At 40.1% G+C, this 21551-nt stretch overlaps 1 protein-coding gene across 1 annotated transcript in view; it reads right to left on the bottom strand.

The window, feature by feature from the left end:
- The window catches only part of Rnf180 (ring finger protein 180), a 161953-nt gene that overhangs the window by 117505 nt on the left and 22897 nt on the right, over positions 1-21551 (bottom strand). The window contains exons 2-4 of the mRNA XM_028784036.1: positions 16634-16768; positions 3702-3797; positions 1176-2132 (exon numbers count right to left, since the gene is read on the bottom strand). Of these exons, the coding sequence (XP_028639869.1) occupies positions 1176-2132; positions 3702-3797; positions 16634-16768 (1188 nt within the window). The remainder of the gene's footprint in view (positions 1-1175; positions 2133-3701; positions 3798-16633; positions 16769-21551) is intronic.

The raw sequence follows: 21551 nt of genomic DNA, 5'->3' as shown, positions 1-21551 counted from the left end.
AAAGAATTATTTCTGAGCCCTGTACATTGTTTTGAAGATATTCTTTCTGAAGAATGATCATCTCCAATAAACTTCTCCATAAACACTTTTAATTTTATAGCTTCACAGGATCTTACCATGAGCAATAATACAGAAGCATACTCATTTCTATAGTGCATATGTGGCTATCACTTACAAATAATACAAACTGGGATGTTCTTACTAGCAACAAGTCAAAAATGCAACAGATAACGCCTATAATTATGCTGTAACTAAAGAAGGAAATCCTACTTACTCTGTCTGAAGTACTCATCGCAGTAATTTTATTTTATTGAGTCTATGAATACGATCTTAATGAGTTCACCTGAGCAGCTTCAGTTTTCTTTAATTCTTAGAATGTTGTTAGTACAGAACACACTAACAAGAACTACCGTCTTTGACTAATACACAAACAAAAAAGGTAATCTTCAAAAATGTTTATACTAGCTCCCAAACTTTCAAACTCCACAGCTTGTCATCCACCGACTTTAACTGGTTTCCACAGGAGATAAATACTGTTGTTTGCTTTCATACCCAGAACCAGGATGATACTGCGAGGAGCACACAAGTAGTTCAAATGCTGAAGAATCAAGCTCTGCTACAAATGTCAGTCTGAGAAACTCCCCTTCAGATATGTCTCAACATTCAGTGGAGTTATTCATGCCCTGACCATATGAGCATACGAATGCAGTATCTTGATATTAAGTTAAAATAGATGCCATGCAAAATGAATGCTTAACAGATTAGATTTACAAAGATGCATTTATTTTTAAACTCAACCTGAAATAAAACCATAGCAAAGAATTCAAACATGGAATAGATGTTTAAAATACTTGGGACAAATCATCCAGTCTCAAAATCATAAGGTTAGTGGCTTCTAATATATTAGCAGAATTGGGGAAAACTGCAAGGGGGTTCTATATGAAGCACAGACAAAGTGTTCATTCTAAACATATATGAAGCATGGAAGCAGTGCTTATTCTAAACATATACACAGTGCCATGGAAAAGATGGCTGCATAATTATTACGTGTACACAGAGTGACACATCATCTCTAACTTAAAACTAAGATTTTAGAATGCATACATTCACATGTATTCTGGTCCACACACCCCAGTATTTACGAGCACTTGCTAAGCTGATTTCAAAGTGCTTACCTGCTTCTGTAGCCATCGTTCACGCCGACGCTGCTGCCTTCTCAGAGTCCTCAACTTGCTCCTCTCTCTGTTAAGCCTGTGGTTAATGGTGCCCAAGGGGAAGCTGGCTGAGTGTAGGAAGTCCAGAGGGGAGAGGTGTTCTTCTTGGTCTGAGGCCTCCAGCATGCTCCTCCCCGCTGAGGGCAGATCCATCAGGAATGGCAGGCTGTTAGCATTAGCATGATCTGAGTAGACTGAAGAAGCTTCTAGGCCACACTGGAATTCTCTTCCCCTTTGTGCCTGGGTCTCATGGGGAGCCACTGAAAGTCTGTGCAGCAGCATATTAGGATCAAAACTAGGTGGGTTTTGAAAGGAGCAGCTCCTTTTACTACATGGTAAAGCCAAGCCCGAAAGGTCAATGGGTCCTGTTTCATTTAGGCAGGGATAGGCAGTAGGCTTACTATGCATTTCATACAAAGTAGGTAATAAAATCAGCTTCTCATTGATGTTCAGGTCCAAACTGTGTGACTTTCTGTGAGAAACTCTTGAAGCGCACCTGCTGGTGTCAGGCTGAGGAACAAAAGGCTGGCATTTGGGGTCTGATGCTTTGAAGAGCAGTTTTTCATTCTTCATCTCGAAATACGTCGCTCGAACCTCCAGGCAGAGTGCTTCTGTGAGTCTTCCAAGGCCGTTATTGTTTCGGGCCATGCTTAAAAGCCTATGGTTTTTGGTTTTGGAGCCACCACCTGTCAGCAGAGCTTCCTTATCACAACCTGACAGAACTGCAGGACGGGGCAAATGTTTCAGCGCTGGCCTCATTAGTCTGCCTGCCTGTGCCGCTTGATGATCAGTCCGGCTCTTGCAGAGATGTACAGCTGCAGGCTGGCCGCAGGAACATTTTGGAGTGCTGACAAAATTAAAGCCCCCTAATCGGGCCCCACAGAAAGGACAATTCAGTTTCCCAACTGTCCACTGGGCCTACAGGTAGTAAAGGGAAATAAGGACAATGCTTTCATTGTAAAGTGACCAGAGAATGAGTTTAGAAAAAAAAAAAAAAGCAGATCACATGAACATTTTCTGTAACTGAAAAGGCTAGCTTTCTGTTTGTTCTGATTAGTAGACAGAATGACAAATGCAAACAAACCTTCCAGTAAACAGAGATAAGCAACTAACTACAAACTTCTAGAATGATAGATGCTGAAAATCAGGCCTATCTGAACAACCAAGAATTCCTAAAGAAAGTGTCTGAACAATAGGCTGAATACAGATACAGTGTGAACTAACGGGAAGAAAAAATACTCCATGGAACCAGGAAGCAAATCAGTCTACAGAGCTTCATTTGCAAGTAAAATCCCACAGAAAAGTGTCTGTTCTGATTCACTTCTTGCATGCCAAGCACAGGGGGAGGAAACTTTATCAGCCAACAGAATAAACAGCTCCCTGGCTTTCTATATGCATCCGAGAGGTATCGATCGTCTAGCTTAGAGAGCATATTTCTATATTCGATTTAGAAATTAATGAACTGTTTTTCAAATTGTCAAGAAAGACAGTGGGGTCTCTTTGGGGTTGTAATCTATTCTGTGAAGTTCAGGACACTTGGAAGCAGGATGCCAGCATGTTCCCAGGAAATCAAAATATAAGCCTGGATTCAAGTAAGAGCCACCATGTGGTACTTTAAAAAAAAAAAAAACATAAGCTACTCAGTGGAGAGATTTAATTACAGGTTCTCAAAGGTCAGATTACTTATACTTTCCAAGACAATTTAACAATGCAAAAATAAAATACCTAAAACATGCAGTTAACAAGAGTTCTTTTTCTGACACTATTTCATTAAATATCACTTAAAGCAGAACATTTCCATTCTCATTACGGTAGAAGAGACATTACTTATCCAGCTTATTTTAAATGTGTGTATATATGATGGATGCATTAAGATATCTCACTCACTTGATATAACAGGTACTATTCTGGTTGCAAAGGACATACTGCATAGCAAAGAGTAAAATTTTCTGGTTTTACAGTGTTTACATTCTGTTGGAAGCCCTCAGAAGTTAATGAGAAAAGGGCAAGCTAACTATAGACATATTTGTGAGTGTGTATGTATGTGTGTCTCTCTGTGTGTGTTCATGTGTGTGTGTGTGATGTATTTATGTGTTGTTGTATCCTCATGCATATTTACCAGTGATAGGGAATACTGTGTGCATGAGTCTGCATAAATAGGCATATAAAGCAGAGGGAAGAGAAAGGCAGCAGGAAGATGGACAGTAGTTGCCAGTTGCTAGGCAATGTCTCACTGAAAACAAAGAACAATAGAAATGGAACAACCCAGGTTAGTATCTGGGAGCACATTTAGAGGCTGGAAATATCAGGTGCACAGAAAAGTACTGAAATGCCCCAGAAAGAACGGACAAGCCGGTAAGTGTAATCAAGAGCAACAGAATCACTCTTGTGTTTTGAAACAAACTCATCTAAGAAAGAAAAGAGAGTCTAAGTAGCTTGAAGGGTGTGTATTCTTAACCTTACTCTGGAACCAAGAAACTAACTTACTTTTTGTACTAGGCAGCTTATCCACTCTGGAAGGGCTTCTATATTCATGTGCCACAGATGACAAGTATTTTGAGCATCAACTGATTCATGTCTGTCCTGTTATGGAAAAAAGGATATTATCAGCTATCACTTCAGAATTTATTTCACAATTTCCATATAAAAAGAATAAAAATTAAAAACCCCATTTTGGCTATAAATCAAACATACATTGCATTCTTTCCCTTCTTCCCATCACCAAACTCTTCAAATTTCTTTTTCAGGAAATAACTACCTGTGATTCAAAAACTGTCAGTGAATGCCTCATTTTTAGATCTGTGTATGACATTAAATAGTGTTGTTTGTAGAACTGTCCCCATCCTTCAATCTCTAGCTTTCTTTGGATTCTACTGTCAATAAATAAAGAAGCATGTATATTCTTTATCAGACCTTCAATAAACATGATTGGCAGGCAGAGAAATGACATGATCTGACATGCTGAAAGCCAGCAGAATTGAGAGGCCTCTGGCTCTCCTTCTGCCTTTTGTCCTGAAGTCATCAAAGCTGGGAAAGAGATCCTGACTCCCTGTAACGAAGGCCATAAGACTTTCATGTGACAGGTATCTTCCTTATGCAGGAAAGGAACATGTGAGCACAAAGGTTCACAGAGTAGATGCTCAATGAATAGGCATGTTAAATTCCGGAGATGGTAACCATAAAAGCACATCCCCTGTACAAGGTCAACAAAAATTTAAACAGAGAGGTCTAAAGTAGCTGTGCAGGATGTGATAAATAATTGTGACATAATGGCTTCCCATCATGTGAGAAAGGTGGCCGGCAGACCAAGGTGAAGATTTATATCTTGATTAGGTACATGACCTCAGGCTAGTAAATTTACATCTCTGGGCTTCAGTTTCTCTCCTTCAAATTATTGCCTGGAAACTGTAAGGGATCTAAGGAAATCTAGGTTTGTGTTTCCCTCTGTGGAAGGCCTGAAGACACTGGTTAAGAGGAACATAGAAAGCGTAAGGCTCCTATCTACACACCATTTCTTAGAGTCAGATTTTACACTGAACAGTTCTACAACTGCCAAATCACTCTCTTTTCAGCTGACTAAGGAAGCTTCAACCATGATGCCCAATCTCCCACTCAGCTTGTAGAAGGCCGCTTTCCCAGTTGTCCATGTCCAAGAGGAGAGCCTTGCAATAGGGGCAGTGAAGTGCATGAGCATATGAGGCAGTCATTACTGAGCAGGTGAACAGTTAGAAAAGGGGAGACTGTGGGAGGAACAGCCTCCAGTGCTCTCACTTGTGGCTCTCTAATAGCTCCTCAAAAAGAATGCCAAGGAAATGCAAACCAGTTCATTTCCTTGACATATGGCATAGGGAAATACAGGCAGAAAGGAAGATCATTAATGGTTTTAATACTGTACAGCTGGTACATACTCAATCAATCCTCCTACCATGCCATGTAATATATAAAAGATAGAGTATTTCTTAAACTGATAATTAAATTGATTTTTGCAAATATTTTAAAACCTGAATAATTTTGTTTATTATTATATATTTTGATCTTATAGTATTTCTCAATTTCCCAAGGTACATGTCCAAAAAGTATGTAAACTGCAAATTGGTAAAATTTAATTTTTGCTGATGGGGAAGATAGAGAACAATTGTTTTTCAATTTAATCAAATAGTTTTCATTAATTAGTTAAGTCTTATTGGGATCAACAACCATGTGTAATCTCAGTGTGGTTGCTTGTGCCTGACATCCAGAACTCAGGCAGGAGAAGCAGGACACAGCCTAAGACCAGTTTTAGAAATATTTGCAGAAACCAGGTCCTGTTAAGGAGTCTGCCAAAACTATATTTGAAGACAAACCTCTAAACACATTTAGCTGGGAAGAAGCCTGTGCCCTTTGGTGCAGGATTATACATGGATAGACATATGACAAACCAACAGAGATCTTTTCAATAGTATCCATTAAAGGCCTGACCTAAACTATCCTTCTGAAAATTTTAGACTTTTTTAAAAAAATAATTTAATTGATTTTATTTTATATGCATTGGTGTAAGGGTGTTAGGTCTCCTGGGACAGGAGTTACAGACAGTTTTAAGGTGCCATGCAGGTGCTGGGAATTGAACTCAGGTCCTCAGGAAGAACAGCCAGTGATCTTAATCACTGAGCCATCTTTCAAGCCCCCAAATTATAGATTTTAAAATTAAAATTTGACAAAATTTTCAGATAAATATAGAAGTTTTCAGTAGAAAGGCAAATGTGTAGGACTTGGATACTGTATTTCCTAGCTTCTAGAAGAGTTAAGATTTTTTCCACTTTAAGTCACCAGGTCTCCAGGCTGGAAGGATGGCTCAGTGGTGAACAAGAATTGCTCCTACAGATGAGCCAAATTTGAGTGCCAGCAGCCACGCTGGGCAATTCACAACTGTCTTCAACTCCAGATCTAGGTGAGTTGATGACTTTGGCCTCAGAGGGTGATTGTACTCACATGCACATACTCAGAAGCAGACACACACATGCACATAATTAAAAATAATAAAACAAATCCTTCTTAAATTATGCTGTGTCTGTGTGGTGTTTTATATTATAGTACAAAACAGAAGCAGGCTAAAAACTGGCACCAGACAAGCATGGTGTAGCTATTAACAAACATATGATCTGGGTAATGGGTAGAGCCTGGAACAGTTTTGAAGGGTATGCTGGAAATGTCTAGATTGCTGTGAATCAACCGGTAAAAGCAACTCTGGGGAAGGTTCAGAAGGAAAGGAGCTGCAGGAAGGTCCAAGGCCTCCTCAGGTTAGCAGGTGGTAATACTCGGGGAGAAATTTGTCCCGAGGCCATCCAGAGGATCTCCCGCTGAAATGCGGAACAAGGCACAAAGGACACTGGAAATGGGAGTAAAGGTTATTTTTGTAAATTGGGCCTGGTGGAGAGTGCCTGGAGTCTCAGCACTGAAGTGTCGGAGGCAGGGAGATAGCACTTGAGGCTAACACAGGTTCCATCAGGAGCCTGTTTTTTGTTGTTGTTTGTTTTGATTTTTGCTTTATTTTTTAATTAAAATTTTTTAAATTAAAAACCCAAACAAGTACTACCAAAAGCTCTTCTCTTAGGGGGAAAAATGGTGCCAAAGACTTTGACTGACCTAAGTCCTAGGACTCTAGGGAAGTCAGAGCAAAAGTGTGACACACTGGGATGTTTGGCAGAGGAAAAAAACGGTATATAAGCTGCAAAGTAGTCAAGATGCTGCCCGGATCCCTCTAACTGTACGCAGTGACTGCAGCGAAGGGAAATGATTGACAGGCAAAACTTACAACTCAAGGGAAGCAGAATGAATGAGTTCAAACACTCAGCCTAACCATGTTATGACTGTAAATCATATTTGGAAGGAATCGCCAAGGAGTGGCTAAGTAACCTGTTATGGACAGAGGAAAATGGGTTTTCCTCAGTACACAATGGCAGAATGTGCTGAAGGCAGTTTAGGGTTTTCAAGACAAGCTAGTGTTATGAGATATGATGCAGTGAGGGGTACCATGGTGCCAAGGTGTGTCCCTGAGAAATCACACCATGCAGCAGATCTGGTTTAAAGGAGGTTTACTGGAGGAAGGGAGGGGAGTGGTGACCTGGGAAGGGGTAGAGACAGATGAGTGGAATGTAGACAGGCAGACAGGAGCAGAGCCATGCGGGCAGAGAAGAGGATGGGGCACAAAGAACAGAAAGGGGGAGAGGGAGCTCACTGGGAGCTCCTGGGGACAGAGAGTTCTCTGTGGTCCTTTTATACGCAGCCCACACCTGAAGCACCTAGCCAGGGCAGGTGATGGCCACAGGTGATGACTTAAGCCCTTGCTAGGGCCCTGGAAGGAGCCTGGTGGAATTGCCTGTATGCCAACAGCTAGGACCTTGAGGAGATGTCCAGAGGGGTACCTAAGTACCCAAACATCCGTCTGCTGTTGTAAGGTCCCTGCTCCCAACATTCTGCTGCAAGGTATCCAGTGGGCTCTTGTGCAGCCCAGGTTACTGCTCTGGAAGGTACAAGCCCTTAAACTTCATTGATGTCTGTGTGGTAATCACAGAATCCAAGGCTTTTTCCACTTAGATTCCAAAGGATGTGACCTGCTGAGTGGAAGTTCTGTCAGTCATCATAGACTGATTCTATGGGGCTGGGACCATTCTTGAACCACTGATACAGATATAAAATCTCACACAGTGGGGCCACTCTTGGACCACTGACACAGATATAAAAATACACACAGTGGGGCCACTCTTGGATCACTGATGCAGATATTAAAAGCCCACACAGTGGCATCACTCTTGAAACCACAGACCCATACATATATAGAAAGATTTAAAAGGGTTGCAGAAGCTTCTGGATCCTCACTGAGGCAAGGAGTCAATGAAGGTAGTGTTTCCCTGTAAAAAGGCAGCACCTTCAGTCAGTTGGATTTCACATCTACTTGGGACCAGCAGTCTGTTTTCCTCCTTTCCAAATGAGACTGTGTTTCCTATGCCTGTCTGGCCGTTGTGTTTTAGAAACCTCAGGGTATATACTGATTTCACAGATTCCTGTCTGGAAGAGAAAGCACCAGCCTCATCTGCATCTGATTTACATGAGACTAGGCTTTAGAAATTTGAAGCGGGCTGGAACAAGTTAAGACTTTGGAGTTAATGAGAAGGAATGATTATACTTCACATTCCAAATGAACTTGGATTGAGGGGGTACAAAGTGACCTAAGGCTCCATGCTCAACTCTGGCATCCAGTAGCTGGTGGGTTTTTTTTTCCGCGGGGGGGGGGGGGGGGGCGGGGGGGGGGGGGGAACTTCTGGAAACTTCAGGAGGAAGTAGGTCACTGTAGGTCACTGGCTGTGTGTGTGGGGGAACGTCTGGAAACTTCAGGAGGAAGTAGGTCACTGGATGGTGGCATGACTTTGAAGGTTCCAGCTGGTCTGCCTGTCTGCCATAATAGGAGGAACCTCTGCAGAACACTTCCACTGCCACGGGGCCCAGAACACAGAGCTCGGTGACAGTGGACTGAACCTTCATAAAAGATATGCAAGTAACTCCTTCCTTAAACAATTAGAATAGTTCAAATGCAACTACAAGAGAATTCTGCTACAAGAGAGCAAGTCCTATTGAAGCAATAAAATTTGGGCCAAGAACTAATTTGAGGAGTTGATCTCATACACAGGAGGATAGAAATAGGTTATATGCAAATACTATGACCTTCTACTTGTGCATAAGAGCACCTGTAGAGCATGGTATCTATGTGGAACCAACTTCTCACAGATAACAAAGATAAAAGAAAAGGGAGTTTCAGGGGCGGGGAGTAGAAGAGACTGTCCTACTTGGGTTTTCTTCTTTAGACTCTGTAACCACACACAGTGGTTACTCTTACTGATCCAGTCCCAAAGATGAGAAGAGAATGTTGAGACCTGACTGAGCTAGCCAAGTTACAGCCTATAAGGTTTGCTGAATACCCTGGTCCTCCTTCCACACCAGGCTGGTGGGTCACAAGCTAAAACCACTGTGGGCAGAAAGTCCTGTAGGTTCTTTCAAATATCTCAGGAAAACACAGCTGGAACTTTATTGAGAGCAGCACTTCAAGTCACAGTGGGTCCTTACTTGCTCATTCAATAGCAAGCAAACTGCATGAAAACAAGAAAGCATCTGAATCATTTCCCTTAAACTTGTAACATAATACAATTAAAGGTGTCACCATGCTTGCCCACCCTGACCGTTGTGGAAAATTCTAGCATTGTTCAATCACTAATAATTCTAGAACTTCAAACTTTAAGAAATCTGTGGGTGTGACTTTCTGCAGCCCTTAAATAGCAACCTGCAGAAGTGAGTTCAGGAGAAAGCACATAATCTGGGTCAAGATCATGAGTCTGCTGAAGGGCTATCTCAGAAAGGTGTTTCCCAGGACACGGGTCCCATGTCACCAGCATGAGAGGCACCTGGATGCTCAGGTTTTTACTTCTTCCCAACCACAGAGCCTACACACTAAATGCACTACTTAATGATTCTCTTCACTGTGAGGTTAAGAATGCTGAAATATATAATTTTTAAATCTGGTTTTGTGTCCCTGTATCACCTGCCTTTTCCAGCATTTCGAGTTCTAATGTTGAATGCTTTGTAGTGACTGTTCAGGCACTGAAGGCTGCCTTCCTCTAAGTCACATGGAGTTTTGGATGATTGCACAAATTATAAAACTGAGAATCCTTTATAACACCAAAATATTTAAGAAGTTTGAGAGAGCTACTGTCAGTCTTGAAGTACACAAGCCAAAAAAAACTTGTTGGTAGTTGTTTAAATGCTTCTAAATGTTTACTTTGCTCTAGATTTTAAATATTCCTACTGGTTCCTGTTAGTAGCCATAGGATTATAATCATTACAAATATATTCTTCCAGGAAAAAAAATTAACATTCCTAAATATATTATTATTTTCTATGCAAATTATTCTCTCCATATATTGGCTCTAAATCCAGGGATCTAATTGACCAGAAAATTCACAACAAAATGCATGTGCATGAACAGTGATTATTCCTAAACAGTGTCATATGACAACTGTTTACACAGGTTAGATCTTATTAGATATTATAAGCAAACCAGTGGTAACTTAAAATATACACGAGGATATACAAAGTTACACTCAAATATTTTACCTATGGGCCCTGAGCATCTGTACATTTTTATATTTGTGTGAGGTCTGGAAATTAGTCTTCCATGTATATGAAAGATGACTGTATTTATTTTCTCCATATCCTAATAACTGAAGAATAAATTTATTTTGTCCATACTGGAAAGAATATTTAATTTCCTGAAACTTCTGAATGCAACTTTTGAAGCAGTGACCTTTCTTTTCTTTAGTTGCTAGGTTTAAATCTCATTGATAGGCAAGCTGCATGTAATGGACACTTAGTAAGCATTTCACCCTCAGGTCATAGGACAGAGCCTCAAATACGGTGGACAGGTAGATGCTGGATGAAGGAAAGGGGCCTGTTCAGCATTGGCATGTAACTTTCAGTCACTGTCATCGTTACAAACCCCAGTCACTTCAGTGTGGAAGTTTGTTTGTTTCTGTTTTTTGTCTTTGAAGATTATCAAAATATATATGGATAATAGCACACATGATTTTGTTTTTCTACACTGTTAAGAAGGCTTTCATTTAAAAATTGAAATTATTAACAGTTTGCTTCTATATGGCTACAGTCCACTAAATCAAATATTAATCTGCTTATAAAACTTCTGGAAAATCTACTGGAAGTGACTCAATCGAAGCCAACAGCAGAGGTTCCCTGAATCCTCGGCCTTTGAAACAAACGAAGGACGACGTACGGAGGTTTGAGAACAGGGATAATACATTCCAGGGCTTGGGCTTCTTCCCATTAGAAGGTGATACTTGTACAGATTAGTACAGCTAATGAATTCTTAAAAGCCTCATACAGATTAAAGCAAATTGGAATTGACAAATATGATCACCTCTTCATGATGAAGCCCAGAATTTGCTCTGACTTTTCAAGACTGTTTACATATCAGCAAAAAGAATGAAATGAAAGCAGAGGAGGAACAGATGAAAGAAAAAATTCCATGCTGGCAGAAAGAATAACAGATTATTAACTTTAAAGTGAGTTCATGGTGGTCAACTTGAAAATATTTACTAACCACTGGATACAGCACTGACCCCACAGACCTGGGAAGGAGATTTATTAACGTGTCAGGAACTTTGCTACAAAGTGCTCATGTGTCACTTCACTATAGTAATTTCTTATTTCATCTAAGCTTATGAATTGACAATAATATTCCTCACATAATATTGATCATAACCCCAAGAAACCACTACCTACTGGTAAGTCTGTACACCATTCTTGAGTGTCCCTATACCATCAAATGTCAGAACCGTATCTGTCCACAGGTGAAGCTTTTCGGTGCGCGCTCTTGTGATACTTGATAAGCAGCGTTATGCTCTCCACACCCCAGGAACTGCTTTAGGCAGTTCCCAGTCATAGATAGGGATGCTGAAACAAGGAGAATTAAGCCACTTCTTAGCAACTTGTCAAGGTCACATACTGAAAGATAATTTAAAGATTCCATTCAGTCAGTCCAGCTTCAGGGTTCCTGTTCTCAGACAATGAATTTCCAGCTGCTCCCTTGTGCAGCAGGTAAATGGTACAGATTCTAGGACCATGTACTGAGTCTCCCACCTGAGTACATTTAAAGTGTTGACATTAAAGTGTTGGAGTTTCTCCAACACTCACAAAAAGCAAACCTAAAATTTACTTTTACATTAACCAAAATAACAGACTAGTTTAAATGGAAAAGTAGATTTGGGAAAGGAAGTTCCATTAGCTATTTCTGCTTCGTGAGATTCCAATAAAACCATTTTTATTTCAGAACTATTAATATAAACCAAATGTGTTTGCCTAAACAGCTATTCTCACATACTAGAAGAACAAATCTAGAGGTAGATGTGTGCGTTTGTACACCTGTGCATGCATGTGTATGCATGTATGTCCTTGTGTACATACATGTGTATATGTATGCATATACGTGTAATGTGTGCATGCATGTGTGTGCACATGTGTCTGTTTATCTGTGTATGTGTGTGTGCATATGCCCATACAGGCACATGTACATTCCTCTGAGACATAGAAGCTGAATGAAGACTGTTTTCAGGAGGTACAGCTGACTAAAGTGGGGAAAAAGTCAAAGAATACTGATGGGGCAAATACAAGAAAAGGACTGTGGTGTGTGCATGCATGGTAACGGAGACCACTATTCTGTACTCTGAGCAACTGCATAATAAACATAAAAGAATGACAGACTCAGAAGCAGCCTGACCAGGGGAGCTAAGAGCCTTTCTAACAGCATGTTAGGTTATCTCATTGCCAATAAGAAACTTACAAGCTAGACAAGGTTATTTCACTAAGACTTGAAATCTTACTAGGGAGATTCTGTCGAGTGAGATGTTACAGGGCAGAGGAGAAAAAACAAACACACAACTAAGCTGTGTGTTTCATACTCACCTGGCAGGAAGATAGTTACACAATGTTTATACATAAAATAATTTATTCAAGCAGCAGGGGGCACCAGTGCACCACTCTTACAGTTTACTTTCTGAACATGGAATGGCTTTAGCTGTCCATACAGGATGTGTATTATTTTTCTCCATTGTACGGGACTCAATTTTTTAAATAACACTGTATTGTTTGAATGGTTAAATGTTGATGATTTATTATCATTAAATACTATTCTGACATGTTTACAACTTAGTCTTCAAGTGTGGGCAATAACAGTATTTCAGCAAACGTATTAAAAATAAGTAACCTGAATCGTTTAACTATTGCAGCTGTGTACACTCAGGGACAAACTGTTGCAAGACTATCACTTAGCACTGTTACTTGTTTTTAATTAAATATTTAAAGGGTTACAAATTTAAATGACCCCAACTTCTTTGGATTCCTTGTCTTTTTTGTTTGGTTTTCTTATGTTTATGTGTATCCTGAAAAGGTTATTTCAAGAATGAAAAGCTCTAATTAAAAGATGTGGAGGGTGCAGCAAGGGAGAGGAGAGAAAAGGAGGGTAAGGGAGAGCTTGGGAGATACCACCATTCATGCTCTATACTCTTAAAAATATGATCAATATCCTTTTAAAACTCAAAGGCCACGTCAGTCACACCCTATCAGAGACTTCTCATCTATGGTACAGATCAAACGTTTTGGTTTGAGATAAAAGCTGGCAGCTGCCCATCTTCCCAGCTTCACGTCTTGAACAGGCCCCTGTTCTGTGGATACACCTCAGGGACTCTGAACATGCCACTGCTGAAGGTTTCCATGCTCTTTGCCCTGCAATGCTTTGTCTTGCTCAGTTCCTGAGAGAAGCTTTTCCTTGTAGACAGGCCCAGTACTCAGCCAATCTTCCCCTTACCATGCCCTATATGTTTCCTTTGCCAATTCTACAGATAATAATTGAACACTTCTTTGATCGAATAATATCTAATATTTATGATTTGCAAACATTCAATATTAAAGGAGAAATTTAAATTATTGATATTCATTATAATGGATCTGTAATTCTAAAAGAACTATGATTGTGTTAACATGATCTTAGTACACTAGTGAATGATAAATCTTGGAAACTTCACAAAGACAGATCATTCTTCTGTTTGTCTTCAGATTTCCAGTGCCTATAATACGACGTGTGGGGGGCACAATCTGCTCGGGCTGCCATGATACAACTCCATAAACAGAAGGATCCATACAACAGAAATGTACTTTTGTACTGTTTTAGAGGTTAAATGTTCAAGGTCAGGCGCCAGGTGTCTAGCTCTGGTGAGGGCACTTCCTGTCTTGCAGACAGCTACCTTGCCTTTGGCCCTCACATAGTCTCTCTTGCCTTATAAGCTGCAGTCCTGCTGGATTAGTCTTATCCTTATGACTTATTTTCCCTTAATTATCTAGAAGCCTCACCTCCAGAGCCAGTACCACCACAGCAACAACACACAAACCTGAGAAGCTTACAGTTCGGTCAAATTGACTGGATGGAAATTCTTACACCGCTGTGTTCTATGTGACCTTCATGAGTTATTCAACACTTTTTACTTTTGCTGATGCCATAATTATAGATTTGACAGCTGTCAGCGTGTGTACAGAGCAAGAGAGAATAGGACCCAGAATGTGTATCAGCTCAATGTAAAAAATGCAAGATCACAAATAGAAAAAAAGAGTGCTGAAAAAGGCAGACATAACATCTAGGATGGACCATTAGTGGAAATGAAGAGAGAAATAGCCAGACCCTGAAAAGGGGATTGTTGATTAGTGATACATGCTGTAGGGTGAGCTAGATGACCTGACATTGCCTTCAGTGTGCCCTGGAACACTGAAGCACTCCAGCACTCCTGAACACAACAGCACTCCAGAGGACGCTGTTGTGTGAAAGCAGCCTCCTGTATTTGTGCAGAGATGGCGTAAACACTCTTAAGTTCTTACATACAGACTCTCAGTGGGAGCCAACAGCTGCGCGTTGGTTTTAATAAAGATATTGTAGATCAGTGTTTACTGCAGCTGGGAGAGTTGTCAGGGCAGGTTTCAGATTGGAGGGGTTTAGAAAAGAGAACTAAGGAATACTCCAGTACTCACTTCAGAACTATTTAATAAATAAATGGTTTGACTCTTCCATCATCTACCCGTCATGAACACGACCAACAGATATTTGTTCTAATGATGGTTGGGTCATGTGGTTCCTTTACGTTTTTGATGATCTGTTCATATTCTTTCTGGCCTGATTACCTAGGTGGTGTCTTTTGTCCATAATCTTAAAATATTATTATTATTTACTTATTACTTCTGAATATGTTGTTTTTCTCCAGTAACAGCATAACCAGATATATTTTGGTATTTATAAAATTAACATATGCTTAATTATTATATAAACATGTTTTATTCTATAAAATAATTTCAATTGTTTACATATATTTTTAATAATGAATACACATTACACTAATAATTCACCTAGAGGAAAGGTAGACTGGAAGCTGCTGGGGACAGTGGCAGGACAAATGGGCATGATAAACTTCTGGGTTTCAGTGCCTAAACTGTTTAGTGGTAGTAGTTGAATAAGTAAAGATTACTGGATTATATTCTTAAAATGAGTAGATTTTTATAGTTCACAAATTGCATGTTTAAAATATCTAAAAATCCATGTATACGTGTACGTCTATATATTTTCACAGTCTCTCTTCTAGGAAGCTTCTCGTCCAGGCACTGGTGCAGGCTCCAGTGCAGTCTGCCCCCACGCCTAGCACAGCACTCAGGATTAGGCTACACGGGCCTGTTGTAAACCTTAAAGTTCCAGTGCATCAGAGCCTGGTCTCCACTCTGCATCACTCCCTTCCACACCGTATATCCCAGTGTGTTCCAGGGATGTTCAGGCTCACTGCCTAGACAAACTGTGGACTCATCACTTACCCTTGGTGTCTCAGTCTCCTTATAATTAAGGCAGAGGTAAAAGATTATCTTCCTCAGAGGGCTACTCTGAAGAATAAATGATAGAAACACAAATAATGTAAATATAAACAATTTGACTACTGAATGGCTCTGAATCAATTAGCAATGGAAAGGTACCACCATCATTAGTTGCCAGAAAAACACACAGCTGATTCTAATGACAAGCCACTGCTCGTTGGCCTGAGTGGACAGACCCTAAACATGAAAGCAGGACAGCACCTGGAATCCTCATGTACTACTATTGGAATGTTCACTTTGGAAGACTATTAGCAATTTCTTAAAAACTTAATACATATCTGCCCTGTGACTAAGATTCTCATCTCCAAACACATTCCAAAAATGACAAAATAAGAGAGAGGGCTTTACACCAATTTCCATAGCCTAAGATGATGATAAGCACAGATCATTGAAAAATGAGTAAGTACGGAGGTCCCTCAGCAGGAAACAATGGTAATTGTCACACACATTAATGACACAGAATTCTGCAAACTGACATGTAAGTGAAACTGTAAAATCTGACACTAGGGCAGATATGAGGCAAAAGGAATGCATGTGATTTTATTTCATTTGAAAGGCAGCAAGGACAGATGACGTCAGCCTACAGAGACAGAGCTCTGTAGTGTGTACTTTGGAGTGAGACAGCCTTGTCTGAAAGAGGGCAAAACAGACTTCTCAGGTCATGGGAATGTTTATATCCTGAACTGATTCATATTAGAATTAATTAAATTTATCAAGCTGTAAGCAAGTTTAGTTTTAGTCTATACAAATTATATCCAATAAAATGTTGGCATGAAAAGTTTCAGGTTTTCATCCACTCAAGTGTATCAGATCTTAAAAGGTATTTGTCATATATTCAGGTGTGGCAGAATAGGTGTGCACATATAAATGTGCCTCCAATGTTTGTACAGTCTAAAACTCTTGAAGTCAGCAAAACTCACCTCAACCACTTGAGTCTCAAGAGGACTCATGAAGCAACCGGAACTTGCGATGCATTTTCTACATCTCCAACAATGAAGGGCACCTGTTTGCTCCTCACTGCTCTGCGTAGTTGTCGACGCTTTGTTTCTTTTCATCTGTGGGAATGATGATGATCGTTAGAATGATAAGCTGCATCGGAAAACTTTGATTTCCAAATCCTTACAGTGGCAGTTACACGTAGAGATCTAAGAAGCATCTCTTACTCTTAGCATCTCTTAGGTACCTAGCCACTCTACCCTGTGTCCTGACCAAATATCAGTGTCTGGGGCTGCTCTGTGACACAGTCAGCTGCAGGGATCCATGGCAGGATGAAACCTATGCAGGGAATTTCAACATCGCAAGCACTGATAAAGGTATTTTGGGTAATAACCAAAACACTTAAAAATTTGGTCCTGTGAGCCAGAATTCCTTAGTCTTCCATAGATAAAATCCTTTCCCAGAGCACTTGAGTGGACATGCCTTTTCTGTAGTCTAAACAGAACCCACTTTTCACACATTGCCCAATTGCCCATTATGAGTGTAAGCTGTAGTGTTCTGTGAGGTCCAAACTGATGCTGTTGGGAACACAGTGTACTCGGGAGTCTGGAGCTATGTTCTATGGAATCCCAACATACATACGCCATGGACAGGTCCTGCTTTGTGCAAAAGCTCCATGGCAGCTTTTCAGGTGACCTCAACAGTGAGTTTTGTGAGATGAATCAGATAACTATCTGCTAGTGACTGTGTCTTAGGCAAAGAGTACCTTATAAAATGTCTGACATGGAAACTTCCATTTAATTCTGATTATGATAATGCATTATGCAGTGATTACAAGCTTATTTTCTTTCTAGAATGCTTTATGTCGCTCATTATTGATTATTTTTTAAGGACAGAGCTTAAGGGAGTATCTACAAGGTCATTATAGTGCTTTTAAGAATCATAAAAGGATTGCCAGGTGGGTAGAGACAACTGTTGCCAACCCTGAAGACCGGTTTGATCCAGCAGACCTACAAGGTAGAAGAGAACCAACTCCTGCAGGTTGTCCTCTGTCCTCCACAAAAGTGCTGTGGCAGATGAGTCCTCCCTTTATACACAGAAGATACATAAACAAATAAATGTAGCTTCATTTCTATAAAGAACCATGGCAAGTATAAATATTGTTCATCTTGATTTTCATTTTTGTGGGGTTGTTTTGTGGCTTTGTTTGTTTGTTTGTTTGTTTGTTTGTTTGATTTTTGTTTTGAAAAAGACCAAAAATTGAACATAAAATTGGGTGATCTGGGATGAAATGGGATTTGGAGAAAATGATCAAAATAGATTATCTAAAATTTTCAATAGAAAGTATAAATATAGCGTATATAGCCTTCTGGTTTGAACCTGCCCCTGGAGAAGACCTGGGGTGCTAGCTCTGCACCCACTCCTACAACATCCAGAGGAAGCCCGAATCCCAGGTGTTCTGACATGCCCAGGATCACAGGTGAGGCCACAACTTCTGCCCAGCACCTGGAGTAACTGGGATCTCCAGTATCCAGGGACACAGGAACCCCCATCTAGCCAGCTTGAACCTCCACCCAAAGCAGACATGGGGCACTGGCTCTGCACCCACTTCTACAACACCCAGAGGGAGCTTGACTCCCAGGTGCTCTGAAAATCCCAGTATCACAGGATCGAAGAGGAAGCTTGACTCCTAGGAGATCAGACACACCCAGGAACACTGGAGCTCTGACCCACGCAAGATCATAATTGAAGCAACAACATCTTTCCCAACACCCAGTGTAACTGGGACCCACACAGGAACCAGGGAAAAACAAACCCCTGCCTAGCCAAAGGCACAGATTCCTTCCAGCTTGCACCTGTGCCAGGAGCAAACCCAAGGCTCTGGCTTTCCACCCAGCCCTGCCATGCCCAGAGAAAGCTTGACTCCCAGGAGCTCTTACACAACAGGATCTCAGGAGCTTGGTGACACCAGGATTTCAGGATCCCAGAGGCAGCTTGATTCCTAGGCGCTCTGAAACACCCAGGATCTCAGGATCACAGAGACAGCTAGACTCTGAGAAGTTCTGACACAACCAAGATCACAGGAAGGACAGACTCCAGTCAGACAGTAAGAACAGGTAGCACCAGAAATAACCATATAACAAGAGGCAAGTACAAGAACATAAGCAACAGAAATCAAGGCTACTTGACAACATCAGAACCCAGTTCTCCCACCACAGCGAGCCCTGGATACCCCAACACACCTGAAAAGCAAGATTCAGATTGAAAATCCCACCTCATGATGTTGATAAAGGAATTTAAGAAGTACATAAATAACTCCCTGAAAGGAATATAGGAAAACACAGGAACAGGTAGAAGCCCTTAAATAGAAAACACAAAAATCCCTAAAAAAATTTTTGGAAAACACAACTAAACAGGTGAAGGAATTGAATAACACCATCCAGGATCTAAAAATGGAAATAGAAACAATAAAGAAATCACAAAGGGATAAAACCCTGGAGATAGAAAACCTAGGAAAGAGATCAGGAGTCCTAGATGCAAGCATCACCAACAGAATCTCTTGTATTCAAAAGATAGAAAAGAGAATCTCAGGTGCAGAAGATACCATAGAAAACATTGACACAACAATCAGAGAAAATGCAAAATGCAAAAAGCTCCTAACCCAAATCATACAGAAAATTTAGGACACCAAACCTAAGGATAATAGGTATAGAAGAGAGTGAAGATTCCCAATTAAAGAGACAGTAAATATCTTTAAGAAAATTATAGAAGGAAACATCCCCAACCTAAAGAATGAGATGCCTATAAAGATACAAGAAGTCTACAGAACTCCAACTAGACTGGATCAGAAAAGAAATTCCTCCCACCACTTAATAATCAAATCATCAAATACACAAAACAAAGAAAGAATATTAAAATCAGCAAGCAGAAAAGATCAAGTAACATAAAGGCAGACCTTTCAAAATTACACCAAACTTCTCACCAGAGACTATAAAAGCCAGAAGGTCCTAGGGAGATGTCATATAGACCCTAAGAGAACACACATGCCAGGCCAAGCTACTATACCCAGCAAAACTCTCAATTACCATAGATGGAGAAACCAAGATATTCCACAACAAAAACAAATTTACCCAATATTTTTCCACAAATCCAGCCCTACAAAGGATAATAGAGGGAAAACTCCCAACACAAGAAGGGAAACTAGAAACCCTAGAAAAAGCAAGAAAATAGTCTTATATCAACAAATCCAAAAGAAGATAGCCACATAAACATAACTCCACCTCTAACAACAAAAATAACAGGACGCAACAATCACTTTTCCTTAATATCTCTTAATATCAATGGACTTAATTCCCCAATAAAAAGACATAGAATCATACACTGGATATGTAAACAGGACCCAGCATTTTGCTGCATACAGGAAAGGCACCTCAGTGACAAAGATAGACACTACCTCAGAGTAAAAGGCTGGAAAAATTTTTTTCCAAGCGAATGATCCCCCAAGAAACAAGCTGGAGTAGTCATTCTAATATGAAATAAAATCAACAGTCAACCAAAAGTTATCAAAAAAGATAAGGAAGGACACTTTATACTCGTCAGAGGAAAAATCTACCAAGATGAACTCTCAATTCTTAATATCTATGCTTCAAATGCAAAGGCACCCACATTCATAAAAGAAGCTTTACTAAAGCTCAAAGCACACATTGCACCTCAAACAATAATAGCGGGAGACTTCAACACTCTTATCAATGGACAGATCATGGAAACAGAAACTAAACAGAGACACAGTGAAACTAAGAGAAGCTATGAACCAAATGGATTTAACAGATATCTGTAGAACATTTCATTCTAGAACAAAAGAATATACCTTCTTATCAGCACATCCTGGTACCTTCTCCAAAATACACCATATACTTGGGTCACAAAACAGGCCTCAACAGATACAAGCAGATTGAAACAATCCTATGCATCCTATCAGATCACCACAGACTTAGGCTGGTCTTCATTAACAACAAAAACAACAGAAAGCTCACATACACATGGAAGTTGAACAATGTTCTACTCAATGATAACTTAGTCAAGGAAGGAAGGAAGGAAGAAAGAAAGAAAGGAAAATGAAGGCACAACATACCCAAATTTATGGGACGCAATGAAAGCATTGCTAAGAGGAAAACTCATAGCTCTGAGTGCCTCCAAAATGATACTGGAGAGAGCATACACTAGCAGCTTGACAGCACATCTGAAAGCTCTAGAACAAAAAGAAGCCAATACAGTCAAGAGGAGTAGATGGCAGGAACTAATCAAACTCAGGGCTAAAATCAACCAAGTAGAAACAAAAAGAAAACAACAAATTGGAAAGGAAGAAGTTAAACTATCACTATTTGCAGATAATATGGTATACCTAAGTGACCCCAAAAATTCCAGCAGAGAATTCTTAAACCTGATAAACAACTTCAGCAAAGTGGCTATATATAAAATTAACTCAAACAAATCAGTAGCCTTCCTCTATTCAAAGGATAAACTAGCTGAGAAAGAAATTAGAGAAAAGATACCCTTTACAATAGTCACAAATAATATAAAATACCTTGGTGTGACTCTAACCAAGCAAGAGAAAGATCTGTATGAGAAGCACTTCTGGTCTCTGAAGAAAGAAACTGAAGATCTCTGAAGATGGAAAGATCTCCCATGCTCATTGGCAGGGGATTGGCAGGATTAATATAGTAAAAATGGCCATCTTGCCAAAAGCAATCTACAGATCCAATGCAATTCCCACCAAAATTCCAACTCAATTCTTCATAGAGTTAGAAAGAGAAATTTGCAAATTTATTTGGAATAACAAAAAGCCCAGCATAGCAAAAACTATTCTCAACAATAAAAGAACTTCTGGGGGAATCACCATCC

The sequence above is a fragment of the Grammomys surdaster genome, unplaced genomic scaffold (genome assembly GCF_004785775.1).
Source record: "Grammomys surdaster isolate TR1022 unplaced genomic scaffold, NIH_TR_1.0 99, whole genome shotgun sequence".
Taxonomy (NCBI): domain Eukaryota; kingdom Metazoa; phylum Chordata; class Mammalia; order Rodentia; family Muridae; genus Grammomys; species Grammomys surdaster.
Note: the sequence above shows the minus strand (reverse complement) of the source record. Positions and strands in the feature narration are given on the sequence as shown.